Raw genomic sequence first — 21,016 nt, 5'->3', positions numbered from 1 at the left:
AAAAAGAAAAAGAAAATGGGTAGTGGGCATACAGGGTGACCCCTAGTTACAGAACAGCAAATAAGCAACTGCAACTACCAGCAGTATCATTCAGATGGCTGACAAATATAGTCAATTCCATGAAATAGCTGGAAAACGAAAGGCAACAGTGACAGTTTTACTCAATGAGAACGTTAATTCTGGTCCTTGGGAACAAGCTAGAAGGTAGAGCAGTGAAGTCACCTCGGCAAGTGATGTTGCTCGGCACGGGTAGATTCAATACTGTCCCTGACATCTGCATTAAATGCCAATTCTACAAACTGGAAAGAGTAGGTACCAAGTCTATTTGGTAGCCAAGTAAGAAAGAAACCCAGGCCATCTATTCAGTAACTGCAGTGCTGAGTGCTCACATAATGCCTTCCATCCACAAACCCATCCAATCATTGAACATTACTTTTAGTATATCTTTTCTATTTTACATACTTTTTGGTTCTATTGGTTAGGGGCAAACAAAATACTATCTCTTAAATGAGCTACATGTTAATGCTCACGCTTATATATTCTGGTTACATCAAAACATATGCCTTCTGACTTCTACTTTCCCTTCAAGAAAACAGGAGACTCTGCAGTGAAGGCTTTTTGCTTACATTCATTTTCTAAAATTTGAAAGTCAAGGACGGGAAGAGAAGTTTCTAGCTAAGAATCTTGCACTACAAATTACGAGGGTCTTAGCAAGACCCCCACTTAGCTAACTGCTGCAGTCTAACAAGCCACATCACCGGGGTAAGCAGGCGGGGGAGAGACGAGCGGCCGCAGGGGGGCGTCTCAGGGGTCCAGCACTCACCCTCCAGCTGGAGCCACAGGTAGGAGCCTCTCAGTGCAGTAATGGTGGCAACGCATACTTCTTCGGGGAGAAGAGGGTTCACTGCCTCAAGCTTCATATTCTCCTTAAATTCATGCTCAGAAATGGACTGGAAAATAAATGATCAAATCCAAACACATTCTATTAACTCATGGGCTCATCTGAGAGACCTAGTCCAAGTAATACTTAACCCTACGGTAACACTTTGAAGCTATACATTTATTTTGCTTTGTTTGTCTCTCTTGGTGCTGTAAGCAGTATATGGTCTTTGAGGTCAGGTATACCCACGTTATTGCTACCTGTGGGCTGCGCTCAAGCTGTGTAACCTCTTTTTGCCTCCGTTTCTTCATCTGTCAGATGACCCTGAGAACACTTACCTCACTAGGTTATTAGTAGTTTTCAATAACATGAAGTACCGAAGGCTCTGTGCCCTGAACCAACTGGCTCTCACCCACTGTTGGTTTGTTTCTCCTCCCATAAAGGGCTTGATCACACAATACGCTGCCTGGTTCCTACTTATGTGTGTATCATAAAAAGCAGTCAGGATAAATAATGCTTATGAATGAGGGAAAATATATGTTTGAAAAATTTGCAACTTCTGGGTCAAAATGGAGAATTGAACCATATTTGATTGTTCTCTCTTCCTTCTAACAGCACACTAAAACTAAAGTGTTGGGTTTTGTGGTTTTTTTTTTTTTTTTTTTTTACATAAACCTATTAGGACAGATGTAACAGGAGACAATAACAACATTTTATAAGCTAAAATTTAGAAGAGCATCTAGAACTAATGTAGCAGATTACAGAAGGGTGAGTGTAAGCTGGCAGCGAAGCGGGCTAAGAACAGGCAGCTCCAGGTACTAGGCAACTGCAGGTAGAGAAGAAATAGTCAAGATATGCTGAAAACATTTAAGAACCAGTTAGGTCATACCATTGGCTCCTCCACTCCACACCCCAGAGCAACTATCCCATCCCTTCCCCTACAAAAGGTGAGATGTATCCTCCAGAGAGGATCAGAGACAAGAGATCGTGGGCAGGAGGGCATGGGAACTGCTGGGAGCCTACATGCAGTGCCCAAAACAGGGGTTTGCACACAGAATGCTGAGAGGTCCAGCCCTTGCCTCTAAGACGGGGAAATACGTGGTCATATGACAAGCCCAAGAAGAAACACAGGAAGATATGGATTTAGGTGTCCCTGACAAATGGCCAGCCAGATCCCACCCTAAAAAGAAGTTCAAGGTTGACAAGCCCCACCCATATGCTCAGAGCCTCCAATCGGCTTTAACTTTTAGTACCCCCTTCTTAAATATGAGCAAATCACCAAGCCTTACCAGACATCTAAAAACATGAAAGCTAGGGACCAAAGTAGACAAAACAAGCAAAGTGGAGAAAACTTTTTATGCAAGAAGAAAATTTCCCAAAAGGCAGGGTTAATTAACATCCCCTGAGTGATAAGAAAAACTATCACATCTTTAAAACAAGAATAATATGCTATTAAAAATAAATATTCAGAGACCAGAAATAGTTCTGGAAAATAAAAATTAAAAAAAGTGATAATAAAAATTAAAAACTCTAAAGAAGGGTTGAAAGATAAAGTTTGGGAAAAGTGGTCTGATCCAGAGGGCCAACATACAAATAAAAGAAAATCCAGAAAAAGAGAAAAGAGAAAATGCAAGGAAGGAAATCAAAGAAGAGATGCAAGAGCACTTCCCAGCACAGAGAGGAACAAATATCTAGAGAGAAGGTGCTCGCTGAGAACCCAGCAAGTGAATGAACACAGGCCAACAAGCCACGCTGTGGCTCGGCTAAGAAACGTGGTGACAAAGATCTTATAAACCTTCCAGGGACGGAGTAAAAGGCAGATCATCTATGAAAGATCAAGAATAAGGACAGGTTTCAACTTCTCGACAGTTCCACTGGAAGGATGAAAACAACTAAATGATGTTTTTAAATTGCTCAGGTAACTTCTGACCTAAAATTCCACATTGAGCCAAACTATCAATCAAGTTAATAGAATGAAGACATTTTCAAAGATGCAAAGTCTATTAAAATTTATCTCTCTTGAGTCTCATTTCAGGAAGCTACTGGGAGATGGGCTCCATCCAAACAAGGGAATAACCAAGAAAGAGGCTGCGGTTAGACATACAAAACAGGAATCTTAAATCTTAAGAAAGGGGAGAGGCAAATCCTTGAGTGACACTGAAGGCAGTCTCCAGGCCTAAAATTTCACGGCAAGCCTAGTGAGCAACCTGTCTGGGGAGAGAGAGAATGGAGGTTGCTAAGAGGGATGTCTCTAAGAAAAATATTAGAAATGACAAAGTTCCTACATCAAGGTTATCTAAGTGGTCACAGACTTGAGGAAAAGAGAATGTGTCTATGGAATATCCTGTACTTTAACACTTCTACCCTAAAATACAAAGAAATAGCTGTAACTAGGAAAAACACAGAGGTCTAGCTGGACCCAAGAGACTCCCGGGAAATGCTACAGGGCAGCTATGCAAGCATTCGCTCCGAACACGGGACTATGACCCAGGCCCAGGTGCTAGTGTTCTTCATAGTCATCTCGCCTCGCTCAGGGCGGAATCTCAGACTCTGCAGAAGTGGTTGGCGGCACAGCCTTTTCTTGGTCCTCCTGGGCTCCTGTCAGTGAGACAGCTGCCTTCCTCTACCACACACACCCACAGAAAACGATAGCTACTGCTGGGAAGAATAAACCTGAGTCACTGGAAAACCGCTGCCGAAACAGGTGTGGGTAAGATAAGCGTGAAAGGATGCGGGAAAGGAGAAGTAATTACAAACTGACAAGAAGGTTGCATCCCTATTGCTTCAGAGTATCAGACTCTTAATTTTGGCTCAGGTCATGATATCAGGGTCATGAGATCAAGCCCCGCCCCGCCTCGGGCTCTGTGCTCAGCAGGGAGTCTGCTTAAGGATTCTCTCTCTCCCTCTGTCCCTCCCCCCACTTGTGTTCTCTCTCTCTCTCAAATAAATAAATCCTTAAAAAAAAAAGACAATTAAGTTATGAAAAACAAGGCAATTATTAACTTAAGGACAAATAAAAAAAAGAAAATCATAAAATAATGCAGTGCTCAGCTGTGAATAATATATGACTGCATATCATAGTGTAAATACCCAATTCAGACTTAACCCCGAACTGTAATATAACTCTAACAGGAAGAAGAGGTGAGTAAGAAAGAGGAGAAAGGTAATATAAAATAGCTAAGTGCTCATTTACCATAACATACAACCAATAGACATGTCTAAAATTAATGACTCAAAAGATGGCAGCATACTATTTTGAAAATGATTTAAGTATAAATATCAGAACAACAGTGAGAACAACGGGAATGAGTACTCGTGGAAAGGGAGACCACAGAAGGGGACAGGGCAGGGACCTGTTGTTTTATGTTGTAAAGCTTGTTACTGCTATTTGGCATTGTAAACCATATGCATGTAATATTCTCACAGAAGTATTTTTAAATAACTTCAATGATTTCTTTCTACTTAATATTTAAACACTTTTTCATATTTTTTTAAACAATGAAAAATAATTATGAACTAAAAAATGTGCATGATTTCAACTAAATAAAAAAACTGATAAACTTTAAAAACCAGTTAAATTAACAAATTAACTTCTGCAGTCAATTTTTCCTTGGACCATTTTATTGTACTCAACAAGCTGCTCATTTGGGTTGAGTGAGAGGACTGAGTAAGAACCACGTGAGCATGGAAAGCACAGCAGGGCCTTGCAGCCCCAGAGCATGGCAATGAGGGCACCGGGGTTCTCACCGGAGGAAAGCACCTCTGGGGAGCAGCTTCAGCACCACACTGTTTGAGGTAGTCGGCCCAATCAAAGTCCTGGCCCGGGTAGCCTAGGTAAGGACACAAAAACAATGATTCACACCACACGTGCCTGCCTGGCTCTTCCACTCTGCCAGGTGTCCGCCCACAACTTCTCATTTGCTAATTTGAGGACTTTGCTCATTTTAGGGAGGAGGAAAAACCACCTATAAATCCAAAGCATCGTTCAGGTTATAAACAGAGCAACTCTGGTCAAACCATAGCAATATAATAAAATTCTTCAGATATGTTTTTTAAACTTTCAAGTTTCAAACTATGCATTTATTTTCAACACTACTTTATATGATTAGCTGCTGGCAGTTTACTGGAAGAATTTAAGCCACTTACGACTGGACTTGATTTGTACTAATAAATCCAGTCTTACTCTCCATTCTCTTCCAAGTTAAGCTCTAAAGGGAGAGCCAGCAGATCGTCTCTTTCTTCTCACGAAGCTATGCCTTCACACATCCTAGCCACGCCCGACACAATGCTCTCGGCACTGTTTTCAGATTCCTGTTCTACAGAATCGCAGTGCTCTTACAACCTCAATCATGAATTCATTTCAGAAAGAGTTGAGCTTAACTGCCTGCTTCAGTCCACCACGGTTTCCGGCAGAGGCCTCTCCAACCCGATGCGCTGGCTGCACCGTCTGCCGGGCTGCCCTGCTGTTTCCGGAGCAGCCCTCCCTGCCGCACAGAGCGGAGGACCTTGCAGGCACACCGCGGGCCACTACGCCACCTGACAGCCGCCCAGGCCTCTGCAGTCCCTCCTCTGCCCACCTCAGACCGGCACCACGCTCTTCCCCTGCCTCCACCTCTATCCCTCACAGCAAATTAGCTGCATTTTCAATTACATAATCCACTACTTTCCTCCTACTTACAGAGAAGAGGAGTTGTCTATAACAATGCTGAAAGCTCCAATAGCTTTAATAATTGCTTTTCCTTTTCACATAAAGGCAGCAGGTAAGATAAAGAACTTGGGATGTCCAGAGCCTTTCAGCAAAGCAAGAACATCCTCCTGCAGGCGTGTGCCCTCCTGCCACCACCACCAGGCAGGCATGCCCACTCTCTGTTCACTGATGGAGAACCTGGAGACTCCACTACTGTTTTCCCCTACTTGCTCCTTGAAGGAACTGTCATACTCACTTTTGTCTCCCCAGTGACAGACAAAGCCCAATGCCTAGCTCATAGCAAACATTCCACAAATGTTTGTTGGATGAATGGAGGCTGAATAAACAGCAAAAGGGTCTGAGTTTATGACTCTTGTTAACACAGAAGAGTACTTTTAGCCCAGTGTTCCAGCATTCACCATTTAGAAAGTGAAGCTATGTTCACCAAAAGCCTACTAATAAAGGATACACAGACTGCCAATCAAATAATCTGATGTGCTGATACAAAAGTCGGATAAACATTTGACATGTCCAGATATTGTAAGTTTAAAAATATTAAAAATCCCAGTCAAGGTCAACCATCGTCATATTTAAGAGCCTTGATTAAAGGACCAAAGATTATACTTTGCAGGGGTGCCTGGGTGGCTCAGTCAGTTAAGCATCCAACTCTTTATTTCGGCTCAGGTCATGATCTCAGGGTTGTGATATCGAGCCCCATGTGGGCTCTGCACTCTCTCTCCCTCTGCCTCTCCCCCGACCCCCCCACTCACATGCACGCACGCACTCTAAATAAATAAAATCTTAAAAAAAAAAAATATTTTGCAAAGTTGCAAATACCAGGAAAATGAGTTGCTGCTTTCCTACCTTACAGCTTCTCTGAGTCCTGCTCTTAATCATAAACCTTCCTCTGAAGTCTGATGAGCCTCACTCCAAGGGGATGCCCAGAAACCATCAGTCATCTGCCTCCTACCTCCCAGCTCTGGTATTGAGCCCTTTTCTCATACGTCAGCTCCTGACACTCCCTGTGCACCCTACCCTCACTCCTCTGTGCCCTCACAACAGACACAAGGGGGAGCAAACTAGGAACCTGCATGAAACCCCAGGCCGTTATGAAGATATATTTGTCAAGGTAGGAGGACAGAACATACTTAATATTTAATAGTTTTTGAGCTTAACTTATATCTTGTAAATATGTAAATATATGGAATCAAGGCCTTCATTTCTATTTGTCTTGGAACTCAAAAATGTTAAGGACAGGCTGGGGCAATGAGGAGGGAGAGAGAGACAAAAGATCCAGGTGATGCCATCTGACAAATCCTTCATAAAAATAAGCCCTTGATGAACAATTCAGAACAGAATCACCACCTACCAGGAGGGGGGCTGATGTGTAAACCATTCTTCAGACTCCACTGCACGGGGAAAATACCAGGACTGTCAGCATGGCACACAAAAGATCGCCGTGCGTGATTCTCTGGTCGCAAATCATCCATTTCCACCAGGAAATACTTCTCATCAAAAACCTGCACATACAATCAAACAAACATCACAGACAAATGGTTTTATGTGCATGTATGAAAGGACACATATGTGTGTGTCATTTCCTTGGCGTGGACAAACATGTTACAAAACTGCATAGCCATAGTGGGTATGAATAATAACACTAAGCACTCAATAAATGTTACCTATGTGTCAGGCACTGTTTTAATTAAATGCTTTTCATGCATTAACTCAGTTTTAACCTTCCTTACAACATAATAAGGTAGGTACCATGATCAACCCCATTTTGCAGATAAGGAAACTGGATTTAAGAAGAGGTTAAACAACTTGCCCCATTTTACCCAGCAAGAAAGAAGCAGAACCTGGGTCCAAATCTAAGTAGTTAGGCTCCAAACAAAATTTAGTTCAGACTGAGTGAGGAGTCTACCACAACTTGTACATTAGATTTCTGGATCCTAGCCTCGTTTCAAATGCTAAAAAGGTTTTATTAACCTGCCCTGGCTCCCCGACACCCCACGGCCCTTCAGACTCCAGAAAGGGCCTCTGACCCCACTGCAGGGTCAGAATCCCTCCCTGTTCTTAGAATCATCTTCTCCTAAGGCCAAAAAAAAAAAAAAAAAAAAAATTAAATCTCAAGAGATCAGACTAACTTGGCATCCAAGCGACCACTCCTCTAATCACACTTCTCTTCTGGCTCTACTCTGGGTAAGCGGGCTCTACTCTAGTCCTGAACTAACCCCTTGTCTTGTGCCTCAGGGCCAGTAACAGAGTTACCAGGGCCGGACAACCTGCCCAGCTCGTGTGCTTACGCTCAATAGAAGCCTTACTTTTGTCAGCCTTCCAAAAGACTGGAGTCTGAGTCTGGACTCCGGACTCCATTCTGGAGCAACCCTGGACAGATCTCATGACACGGACCACTTACCCCACCCCCATGTCCCCCACTGAGCCTTGCACCTGGGTGGACTCTGACACTGTCACCCGCGCCCAAACTTCTCAGACACCACGGCCTGCCTGCCGGGTAAGTCCCCTCTAGTTACACACCTCAAGGCCTGCCCCAAAGACCATGCCCCACTACTCTGACGCCTAAGCTTTGGTTGGCTGGGCCACAGAGAACTGGCCAGTACAAATGCAAAATGTGCACAGAAGTCATTCTGGCCTCACAGTTTAGGAGAAACATGGCTCAGATTAGCAGAGCCTGACGATCAAAACTCTTAACTACTTTCCTAAACCAGTCACCCTGACAGGTATTCGTACCAAAAGAGCTGCCCCCATTTTACCTTAACAACTGTAGCAGGAGAGATCCCAAAAGGAGACCAGGGGTCCACAGCTTCCAACTTCATATTTACAGAGAATGAATGAGTGCTAATCACTTGTTTGTCCTGAAATGTAAACACCAACAGGGAATAAAAATACAGTATTTTCACATTCGTTTTATACTCATATATAGCTGAATACTACTCTTAATTAATTAAAATAAAACTGTCCAGTTCCTGGTAAATAATTTAATCCTATATTTTCTTTCCTGGAAAAAATTATTCAGAAACAAAAACATAGGAAGTACTCCCACTCTCTGTATTTGGTACACAAAGGCCATCTGGAGGAGAACAAGTTTATTTTATAATGCATTGGGGCTATGCAGTTAAGAGTGGACAAGAAAGGGCGCCTGGGTGGCTCAGTTGGTTAAGCGACTGCCTTCAGCTCAGGTCATGATCCCAGGGTCCCGGGATCGAGTCCCACATCGGGCTCCCAGCTCAGTGGGGGTTCTGCTTCTCCCTCTGACCCTCTCCCCTCTCATGCTGTTTCTCTCTCTCTCTCAAATAAATAAATAAATAAATAAATAAAATCTTAAAAAAAAAAAAAGAGTGGACAAGAAAAGACTCAAATACTTTTGGAGAATGTTAGGAGAAAACCTCGACTACTTTTGGAAGAGAAACAGGATGCGCATCGCTCCAGCCTTCAAAGCTCTTGAAGCTTTCTGCTTCAGAAGCCCCGGTATCCTTACTGACCCGCCGGCTGGCTGGCTGTGCGCTCGGTGCCACCCCCGACTGCCCGACCTGCCAGGAGAAGGTGAGCACCCACCGTCCCGTTTTGGTTTTACCTTAAATAAGTATGACGGCAATGGCTCTTCCTCCTCCTCTTTCACTTTGGCCAGGATCTCTTGCCACTCAGCTTCACTTTTCAGATGCCGGATGGCTTTTGTAAAACAAGACAGGACATTTTAAATGAGGAGAACGTACACACTTTACATCTGTTCTGAAAGCATTCATGTAAACAGAAAGTCACTTTCCATGGGGAAAGAAAGGACTCCAGTGCACTTATGCCCTCTCCATTCAGAGCCTGCACCGTAACTTCAGTACTTTGTCCCCTTTGTTCAGAACCTGCGTAGTAGGCCTAGTGAAAATACCCACAGCAAGATCATCAGGACTGCTGCAGGCCATAAAATAATATAACACCCAAACTGAAGCACATAATAAGAAGTGCAAATTGCTTTAAAACAGTAACTCCAGTTTTGAGATCGTTGTTATTTCTTCTAATCAACAATTCACTTTGAACCAAGACCTATCCTAAGACCTATCCTACTCCTATATCTATCTAAATGCTACCCAGAAAATTTTTCTTCACTTTTGGTAAGAGGTCAATATGAGTTGGAGCAGGAGTCCATAAGGTACAAGAGGTATGGCAAATTACTAAATTAATAAACCAAAAGAAAAATAGGCACTTAATCAAATATAAGTTTTTTTGCAACATCTCTATTACACTTTTGTAATACGCAGAATAATACATTTTTTGTCTCGTCAACATTAGTAAAAACATAACAATAATGTAACAGTTAAAAGAAAAATGTTATATTACTCTTCACCTAATGGGGGCTGAAGCTCATATCCTTGTTGAGCAGCCCAACCAACGTGATGAAGAAACGGATCCAAGTAATACAACCAATGCTCAAAATTGTCAGAACTTTCAAGTCCTTCATAACGCAGCTTCAGCCTTCCCCCAATGTTTTCTACTACAGTAACAATCCAAGTGCTTAATGAGTCCCGGAAAGCTTGACATTCTAGCCTGGAGCCTGGAGCAATGAGATCTAAAGGATTCCTCCCGTTGCGGAGCTGCAGGTACAAGAGGTGAAAAAGATTATGAGAAGTTCACACAGTATTTTAAAAAGTCAAGCTGTAAAGGATCTCCAATGAGCCTTTATATTTCTACCCACTCAAAGCCATGACACTGAAAGGCCTAATTTCATACAAGTCCCTATAGTATTTCTAGATGACATGAAAATGTTTATCTTAAAGAAAATTCTACTTACAATGCAATGAAACTATTCTAACAGACCTCTGTCTCTGGGACTATGTTGTATAGTTTCACCTAGTAAAAAATTTTAAATTATCATTATTAGTCTGATTGTAAAAGCAAATATGATCACCATTAAACAAAAAATCAAACATGACAAAAGTCAAAATCCCCTACAATCCCACCTCCAAGAAAGAACCATGATAAACACTTTGGCGCCCACTCTGAGATTAGGTTTTCTAGACCCAAGTCAACATCTACCTGTGTCTGTCTCTCTCATGTTTTTTTGGAAAATGGGGCACTGTATACTCTTTTTCAATTCATGTTTGCCACTTTATACATCACAGCTATCTATTCTAGCACATTTAATCTTTATTCTTTTATACTGTTTTGCTGATATTCTGTATTATAAATGGGCAGCAATTTATCCACTTATATGCTGATGGCACTTCAGTAGTTTCTGATTTTTTACTCATTTCACAACAATGTTCCTATGAACACAGTGTTTTGATTATGCTGATGGAATGGAAAAGTTTAATTATCACTCTCTAGATACATATTAAAAGCTACAGTAGGGGTGTTTGGGTGGCTCAGTTGGTTAAGTGTTGTCTGCCTTCAGCTCAGGTCATGATCCCAAGGTCCTGGAATCGAGCCCCGCATCGGGCTCCTTGCTCGGCGGGGAGCCTGTTTCTCCTTCTCCCTCTGTCTGTCCCCCCCGGAGCTCACTTGCTCTCTCAAATAAAATCTTTAAAAAAAAAAAAAAGGCTACAATAAATAATAAAAGGGAACAATGATTCCAATATCATCACTTAACCATTTCTTTATATTCAGACTTACATTTTTTTTCCCTAATAAGAAGAGCTCTGTGACACTTACATATTCATATATATACAAAAGAACATATGTACAAATGGAGGAACACGTTCACAGCTAAAAATCAGGATGGCAGAATCAAGGTCTATGTAGAGCTGGATATCTATTAAATCATTTGTTCGTGATTTCATTCATTCATTAAAATTTTACTGAGTGTTTGTTTAGCGTGTACCAGGCCCTGGCTAAGCATAATGCAATGAGTCAGAGGATAAAATATAAAGGTCAGCTGGAAATAGAGTATTTACCAATCGAGTTTTAAAGGGGAATGTGAATGGATCACAGAACGAGATGTAAGAGTCAAAACTATAAAACACATAGAAAATATAGCAGTAAATCTTTGTAACCTTGCGTTAAACAAAGCCTAATTAGCTATGATACCAAAAGTACAAGCAACAACAACAAAATAGATAAACTGGACTATATCAACATAAACTTTTGTGCTGCAAACAATATCATTAAGAAAATGAAAAGACAGTCCACAAAATATTTGGAAATCATGTATCTGACTGGACTTGTTATCAGATTAAGGAACTCTTACAATTCTATAATAAAAAGACAATCCATTTTTTAAAATGGGCAAAGACATTTCCCCAAAGAAGATATACAAATGGTGGGTGCCTGGGTGGTTCAGTTGGTTAAGTGACTGCTTTCAGCTCAGGTCATGATCCTGGGGTTCCAGAATCAAGTCCCACACTGGGCTCCCCTTGCTCTGCGTGGAGCCTGCTTCTCCCTCTCCCTCTGCCTGCCACTCCCCCTACTTGTGCTCTCTGTTAAATAAATACATAAAATCTTAAAAAAAAAAAAAAAAAAGAAGATATACAAATGGCAAACAGTACAGAAAAAGATACTCAACATCATTTGTCATTAGGAAAATGCAAATCAAAATGAGAAACTGCTTTATATTCACTAGCATAGCTATAACCAAAAGACAGTAACAAGTGTTGGCAAAAATGCGGAGAAATTGGAATGTTCATACGTTGCATTTCACATATGCCACAAAGAATGTAACTGGTATGACAGAAAGTAACAAAATATAACTTAGAAATGTCATAACCAATAAACTGATTTCACAAAAACAAGAAATCTATATTATATTCACTAACAAGCTCAAAAGGTACACTAATTTAAAAGGACTGTTGAAGGCAGGTAGGTAGTAAGAATACAACAGGTCTGCTGTCTTCTGAGCAAAAGAAAAGGGGGTCTCACGTCACCCAGGGTGGGAGTTACAAATTCCTGAATTAAAATCAACACGTGCTCGGTGACAGAGAGCCCCAAAAGGCCACATTTTCCAACTTCATTGAAGAATCTGGAAAACTAGATTTTTATGTGTTAGCAACAAATTCAGAACATTTTAGGCACTAAGTAAGGCACCAGTTGGCAACCTCTGAGGATAAGTTTAAACCCACCGATACCCATTGTCATGTCTGTAGTAAAAATGCTTATTTGCTTTAGAGTGATAAATGAGCAACCAATTTTAAGATTCCTTGGACAGAAAATATCACTGAAGATGAGACGGGTTTTCCACACTGATTCTGCAAGCAATAATACTCACGCCTTCTAGCAGCGGAACAGGAGGGCTACATGCTCCCATCAGGGTCTGCCGCAGAAACTCATCCCAATCAGACACTTTATCTCTGATGCCTAGATGAGGGAATAAATGAGTAAACAAATGACTACTCATAATGTCAGCTACAGAACACAGGGAAACTAAACTCAACCTAATACAGAGAAGTTAAACCAGTGAAAGTGATTTAGAGATGCATTTGTACTTTTATTATCTGAGTCCAACAAATTACTTCTTTCAGAGCTTAAAAAAATCCCCCTCTAGACAGATCTACTTCCTGATTAGTTTAATAAGAGGTGTACACAAAACAAAGAGAATACAGTAACAGGGAGTTGGGCCCAATTTTTTTTTTTAAGATTTTATTTATTTATCTGACAGAGAGACAGTGAGAGAGCACAAGCAGGGGAGGGACAGAGGGAGAGGGAGAAGCAGACTCCCCACTGAGCAGGGAATCCAATGCAGGGTTCGATCCAGGACCCTGGGATCATGACCTGAGCCGAAGGCAGACGCTTAACCAACTGAGCCACCCAGGCACCCCAGGTGGGCCCAATTTTATCCAAAAGTTAGCTACTTTTTTTTTTTTTAATGATGGGAATCCTCAAATATATATAAAAGTAGAGAAAAGAGTATAATGACCCCATGTACCCCAGCTTCAACAACTGTCATTTCATGGTCAGTCTTCCCCGGAGTTGTTGGCAAACTAAACCTGGGGGCTAACTTCAGCCTACTGTCTATTTTTATAATTAGAGTTTTATTGGAACGCAGTCATGCCCATTTGTTTACACATTGTCTAGGGCTGCTTTGCACTACAAAGGTAACATTAGGTAGCTGTTACAGGGATCACATGGCCTGGAAAGCCTAAAATATTTACTGTCTGGTCCTTTACAGATATTTTGCCAATCCCTGATGATCTACACCCTCACACAGTCCACCCCACCCAACCACAGATTATTTAAAAGCCAATTCCTAGTATCATATAATTGTACCATATAAGTTCATCCAGTTTAATCTCAGTATGTATTTCTAAAGATTTTTATTAATATATTTGAGAGAGAGACAGAGAAAGAGTGTGCGAGAGGGGAAGGAACAGAGGGAGAGGGAGAGAGAGAATCTCAAGCAGACTCCCCGCTGAGTGCAGAGCCTGACATGGGGCTCAATCCCACAACCCATGAGACCATGCATGACCTGAGCTGAAATCACAAGTTGGACACTTAACCGACTGAGTCACCCAGGCACCCTAGTATGTATTTCTAAAAGTAAATAACTTTTTATATAAGCACAATATCACACCCTTAAAAATTAACAATAATTCTTCAATAAAAAATATCTAGTCCATTTTTAAATTTCCGCATATGTCTCATAAATGGTTTTTCCAATTTGCTTGGTCAAATCAGGATCCCAATGAGATACATATACTGCAAATGGTTGATATATTGCTCAAGTCTCTTTTAATCCGTATGTTCTTTCTCCCCCTCCATCTCCCCACTCTCTCTTTCTAGCAGCATATTTGCTGTTGAGAGAGAGCCTTTTGTCTGTTTAGAGTTCTTCTGCGTCTGCTTTTACTGGTTGCCTCCCTGTGGGTGGTAACCAGCTGCTCCACTGACCTCTGTATTTTCTATAAATCAATATTTAGGGCTACAGGCTTGATCGAATTCAGATCTGACTCTTTTTGGAGGGGGCTGTCGAGAACAGTTCATAAGTGGAGTTGTAACCTTCTATCACATCCATCAAGAAGCACATTCAGTCTGGTTGTCTCTTCTTTTGTGGTGTTAGCAGCTTTTAATGGTCACTACATAGATACACTGATTCATTAGGGACTAAAAATGGTGATTTTTCCATCATCCCTTTTTTTGTTTACTAACCAAAATATTCTATAAAGAAAAATTTCACTTCTTCAACTACTTCATTACCCTGAGGTGTAGTTCAAAGGAAAAAGTCAAGATATTTGTTTGATTCTCTTTATCTTTCCCTGTATCTACAAGAAATCTATATTATATTCACTAACAAGCTCAAAAGGTACACTAATTTAAAAGGACTGTTGAAGGCAGGTAGGTAGTAAGAATACAACAGGTCTGCTGTCTTCTGAGCAAAAGAAAAGGGGGTCTCACGTCACCCAGGGTGGGAGTTACAAATTCCTGAATTAAAATCAACACCTGCTCGGTGACAGAGAGCCCCAAAAGGCCACATTTTGGGGCTTCCCTAGCATCCTCCAAAGGCAATCAGTGAGAGTTCTGTTTACAAGTCTCACTAGGAAATTACAGACTACATCACATATGACATGTTCCAGGCCATCGCAGCTATTGTCCTACTAATGCTCACTCTGTCCTGTCTTTAACCAGAGGGAATTTTTTTTGACACATGACCCTAGTAAACAGTCACTGACATCTTTCTTACTTTTGGTATGAACGGTGTCCCAGGCTCAGCTTGTACCTTTCCTGCCCCAGCCCAGGAATCGGCTCCTTCTCCAAGGAGCTCTAACTTATTCAGGTGAAATGGTATTTAGAGGTCATAATTAGGGTGCTGAGGGTGCTCATTTTTTAATATTCTTTATACTGTTTGTGTTTCTAGGCTTTTTCAATATCTAGGACTAAGAAATACCTTCCCCTTTTTTAAAGACATAAATCACATCAGGAGTTCATATTGACACTTCCAATACAAATTCATGAAGACACTGTTTCTATTAACTTCATTTATCCAACTTCTGTTTCCTTTCTTTCCTGCTGAAAATCCTAGCTCTCACACATTTCATTATGACTTAATCCCACAATACCCAAATACTACTTCAAAATAACATCAACTTTGCCACTAACAATGATTATTGAAAACAGCTTACTTCTGTTGCTGTTACTATGTTTTATCCCTATTAGGGATGTACACTTATATTATTGTATCTGAAAGCCAACAGTTTGGTTTCAACTATTTCAAAGAAATAGTTCTCTGAGTGGTCACTTCACAATCTCCATACACAGTTACATTTCTATGCTTTTTTGTTTTTTAGAAATTTTTTTAAATTTTAATTTTGTTTTATAGTTGTATAAAATACATAGTTCAAAATTCAAATCTACAAAATAGGTACATTCAGAAAATCTAGCTTCTATCCCTGTCCCTCACTTCATTCTATTTCTTTCCTTCCCCACAGGTAACTTTTTTTTTTTCCTTAAAGATTTTATTTATTTGAGAGAGAGAGACGGAATGAGAGAGCATGTGAGCGTGAGTGGGGGAAGGGGCAGAGGGAGAGGGAGAAGCAGGCTTCCCGCTGAGCAGGGAGTCCAAGGCAGGGACTCAATCCCAGGACCCTGAGATCATGACCCGAGCTCAAGGCAGACGCTTAACCCACTGAGCCACCCAGGCACCTCCCCACAGAGGTAACTTTTTAAATAGACTTATTCTTTTATTTTTTAAAAATGAATACATATACACATTCATATACTCCCCCCTCCTTCATTCTTTATACATTTTTTCTATTTTCATAAAACAAGATATCCAGGAGAACACTCCCTGACTGTATGTAGATGGTCCCCATTTCTTTTTACCATGCATTGCAGCTTTAATCATTATCAAGTACCCTTTTATCTCATAATGCTTTCTGATCTGAATTCTACCTTTATGAAATGCCAAGACTGACACTCCTACTTTCTTTTCTATTTGATTTGATTTTTATATATCTTTGTCCATCCTTGTATTTTAACCCTTTCAGAATCTTTCCATTAGGTAGGTCTCCTGTACATACGGCACAGGAGTGGGTTTTGCTTTCTGAGTCAACCCGAACCATTTTTTTACTTTTAATAGAAGACTAAGCCCATTAACATTTATTGATATTATCAATAGGTATGCCCTCAATTTTGTCATATTGCCAAATACCATATAAGTTTTTGATATGTGTGTGTGTGTATGCACAGTCTCTCACTATGTGATCTATTTTATTTGAACATACACTTTTTAAAATCTATCTTTTGGCGTTTAGAAAGGTTTGTGTTTTTGTTTTTCTGGTTACCTTAGCATATACAAATAACTTTATATAACACTTTAGTTCTCTCTATTTTTGGACTATTTTCCATTTCTTTGTTCTATAAACAATACTAACATTAGCCAAAACCTCTTTTTTCTCCTCTTCTTCACCATCTCATTTCAGGTAATTGTCTTTTACTCTCAATTAACATTTAAAAGGTAATTAGTCAAAAAAAAATAAAAATAAAAGGTAATTAATTACTCTGCAGTAAAGCTGCTTTTTTTGAAAAGGCAGTGAGTGAGCTTTACCACTATGCACATGCCCTCCCCCTCTGCTGCCTCACATTTTTACAGTTACACTGTATCTATACTGTCAGATTATGTAGCCATTACATACTACACTGTCTCCTTTGTAAATTTCATTTAGTTTGAAGTTCTACAGCTACACATATATTTAATGTCTCATTAACAGTTCTTATGTTAATGTCTCTTTATTCACTTGGTTTTCTAAAGCTCAGTCCCCAGTGGATGCCTTGGGAAGGGCTCACAGGAACACTGTTCCTGAATCTTCACATCTTTGTAACAGACTGCTTACGGCCTTTATACCTGAAGTTCAGTGTGGCCAGATGTAAAACCCTTGTCTCATAGATTCTTTTTTTTTTTTAAAGATTTTATTTATTTATTTGAGACAGAGAGAATGAGAGACAAGAGAGCATGAGAGGGAGGAGGGTCAGAGGGAGAAGCAGACTCCCTGCCGAGCAGGGAGCCCGATGTGGGACTCCAGGATCATGACCTGAGCCGAAGGCAGTCGCTTAACCAACTGAGCCACCCAGGCGCCCCTCTCATAGATTCTTTTACTGAATTTCTTAACTATTCATTACTGTCAATTAGTCTGATGACAATCTTGTTTCCTTCTTTTTCAAGAAATTTAGACCTTTTGCCTGAATAACAAAGGGATTTTATTTTAAAGTTCAAGTGTCAGGGGCACCTGGGTGGCTCAGTCCATTAAATATCTGACTCTTGATTTCAACTCAGGTCATGATCCCAGGGTCCTGCGATTGAGCCCCACATCAGGCTCCCTGCTCAGCGGGGAGTTTGCTTCTCCCTCTGCCCCTCCCTCCTGCTAGTGCTGTCTCTCTCTCAAATAGATAGGTGGATAGATAGATAAGTAAACAAATAAAATCTTTAAAAAAAAAAAGTTCACCTTGATATAGCTGTTCTCACTTGATTTTCCCATGTGCAAAGTGAGCCCTTTCTATATGTATTTCAGTCCTACTTTATTTCAGTCAAGTTTTCTTGAATGAAAGTTTATTGTATTTTATTGTTTCACTGTTGTGGTTTCCTTCAGTGACTTTACCCCAAGTCTTTTTTCTTTCCTCATTTCTTTTTTTTTTTTCCCTTCCTTTTCATCCTCTATCTTCAGATATTATCCATGGTAGATTTGTTCCTGTATTCACTTTAACTTAGTCTTCATTTCTAATATGCTTTTATTTCTAGTTCTTGCCTAACTCCTCCTTTTCTCTTTTCAAATTCCCTTTTCTCCATCTTGTTTCTGATTTTTATAAATTTTATTTATACTTTTTCTCACTGCTTCTAACGTTGTTACTACTTTCTCTTAGTTGGTTTTGAAATGTTTTTGACACAATGTTCAACTCTTTTGTGGTTGTTTCTCTGGAATGATTTTATTCCACCCTTCTCTCCTCTCTCTCCCTCTCGCTCTTTTGTTATAACCTTGTATCCAACTAAAATCATTTCAATTCGATGCATTTTCCTAGACTCTTACAATGAGATGGTCGGCCAGTAGCTTCATGTTTCTAGAGCTTCCTCTTACAATGTTTTTTCACAAAATGCTTCAAATATGGTAGCTAGGGGCTACTGGGTGGCTCAGTCAGTTAAGGGTCCGACTCTTGGTTTCAGCTCAGGTCCTGATTCCGACTCTTGGTTTCAGCTCAGGTCCTGATTTCAAGGTCCTAGGATCAAGCCCCGCATCAGGCTCCACGCTCAACTTGGGATTCTCTTTCCCTCTGCTCTGCTACCCAACCCCCCGTTCTCTCTCAAAATAAATAAATAAACCTTAAAAAAAAAAAAAAAGGCCGCTACAAACCCACAGACCCCCAAGGACCCTAACACCCAAATCTTCATTTCAAAATGCCATTCTTCACCAAAAGAAACCAGGACTTCTTGGAGAAATGGCCTATTTCAGGGACGAGCTTCTTTTTTTTAAGATTGATTGATTGATTGATTGATTGATTGATTGATTGATTTGACAGAGAGAGAGAGGCAGCAAGAGAGGGAACACAAGCAGGGGGAGCTGGAGAGGGAGAAGCAGGCTCCCCGCTGAGCAGGGAGACTGACATGGGGCTCAATCCCAGGGTGCTGGGACCATGACCCAAGCTGAAGGCTGATGCTTAACTGACTGAGCCACCCAGGCACCCAGAGACGAGCTTCTTGAGCTAAAACATAAGAAACCACTCAAAGAATGATGGGAACGTAACAGAGGACACATTAGCCAGCTTAAAGGGGTGCCCACTTGCCAAACCCAGGACATTGTGAGCATCCAAATAAATAACACAGTAAAGGATTATAACCCATTGAGTAAAATAAGAATCATGAAGTCTACCCTGACATACACAGATAAACGTATGTATGTAAATGGGGGGAAAGGAAAGTTCTTTCTCTTGTAGAAAGCTTATCATGATATGTAGACAGAATTAGAAAATACTGTTTGGTAAACATTAGAGTAATAATTGTTTAAGATAAAAATGATCAATCAGTGCTAAAAATAGTGGGTAAAAGTTTGAGGAGTGATGAGATATTTACATTATCTCAAAGTATCTTCCTACAAGATACTTATTAATTTAGAGGTATGAAAGTAATTTTATGGTGGAAAAACCTGGCATACAGCAAATTAATCAAGTGATAAAAGTTATTATCACCAGTTACAGGGCAAACCAACAGCATGTGTGTCCTAATAATGACTGATGCTCTAGAAGGACAGAGAGTCACTCCTGCATTTTTCCTATCAAAAGTGCACAATCTGAGTCTAAGGAAACATCAGACAAACCCACACTATGGGACATTCTAAAAGAATAATTGGCTTGTACTCTTCAAAAACATCAACACCAAGAAATAAAAAGAAAGTTTAAGGAAACTGAAAAGACACGACAATCAAATGCAATGTATGATCCTGGACTGAATCCTGGACCAGGAAAAGAAACAAGGCATAATCAACATTATCAAGAAAATTGGCCTGTACTTTCAAAGATGTCAAAGTCATGAAAGACAAAGACTGAGTAACTGTTCCAAATTAAAGGAATCTTATGAGACATGACAACTGAACGCAACACATGATCTGGGATTTCCTTTTACTATTAAAAACATTATGGGTAAAAACTAAATAAGATCTACAGATTAAATAATAGTGTTATATCAAAGTTAATTTCCTTATTTTGTTACAAAGTTAACTTCCTTATTTTGTTATTTTTACTGTGCTAATGAATGTCCTTATAAGTACATTAAGGTATGAGTAAAAGGGTATCATGCCTACAACTGACTCTCAAATGGTTCATTGAAAAATCACGCATGCATGTGTGTATGAGAGGCAGAGGGGAAGGAGGGAGAGGGATAGATAACATATATTTGGTAAAACATCAACATTTAGGGAAACTTGGCAAAAAGTCTCTAAGAATTTTCTATACTATTTTTGCAACTTTCCCGTAAATCTGAAATTATATCAAAATAAGTTGAAAGAAAAATATATAAGCTCTGATATTTTCTTAAACCTGAAGCCTTCTTTCCCCTTTCTCCATCTTTACATGACCTTCCTCCTCCTCCTTCTGTCCTACTTAATTTGGATTCTACTCCCCGTAAGGCTTTCCTGGAAGGGAACTTCAGTTGACTCATTTTAAGAATTCATAGGTCCCAGATCACCTAGGGGTAAGAAGAGGGAGGACAATAAAATTAGAAGGGAATCACCAGCACAGCAATCTGGCCCAATGTACTTCAAGACAAACAGACCTGCAAGTCCCAAACTCAGAGAGCCTCACAGTTTTACAGGATGATAAGCAACTGATGCTCCCTAGGAGTATCATAAAGACGCAAGGCTTTATGAAGCCTCAAAAATAACTTTTAAAGACAGGGAAATGTGCATTATTCCTTATCAATATTTTCATTCAAAATGCTAACCCCAGAAAGTGAGAAAAACCTCTGTGTGTGGGAGAACCAAGACCTCAAGGTTGTGCACACAGCAGTACCACAGCACGTCTCCACAGCAAGTACC

General features: G+C 40.3%; 1 protein-coding gene across 1 annotated transcript in view; it reads right to left on the bottom strand.

The window, feature by feature from the left end:
- SFMBT1 (Scm like with four mbt domains 1) overlaps positions 1-21,016 on the bottom strand; it is a 54,814-nt gene that overhangs the window by 18,632 nt on the left and 15,166 nt on the right. The window contains exons 4-10 of the mRNA XM_044916857.1: positions 12,778-12,866; positions 9,925-10,171; positions 9,163-9,257; positions 8,342-8,443; positions 6,937-7,087; positions 4,628-4,710; positions 824-950 (exon numbers count right to left, since the gene is read on the bottom strand). Coding sequence (XP_044772792.1) covers positions 824-950; positions 4,628-4,710; positions 6,937-7,087; positions 8,342-8,443; positions 9,163-9,257; positions 9,925-10,171; positions 12,778-12,866 — 894 coding nt within the window. The remainder of the gene's footprint in view (positions 1-823; positions 951-4,627; positions 4,711-6,936; positions 7,088-8,341; positions 8,444-9,162; positions 9,258-9,924; positions 10,172-12,777; positions 12,867-21,016) is intronic.

The sequence above is a fragment of the Neomonachus schauinslandi genome, chromosome 1 (genome assembly GCF_002201575.2).
Source record: "Neomonachus schauinslandi chromosome 1, ASM220157v2, whole genome shotgun sequence".
In the NCBI taxonomy this organism is placed as follows: domain Eukaryota; kingdom Metazoa; phylum Chordata; class Mammalia; order Carnivora; family Phocidae; genus Neomonachus; species Neomonachus schauinslandi.
Note: the sequence above shows the minus strand (reverse complement) of the source record. Positions and strands in the feature narration are given on the sequence as shown.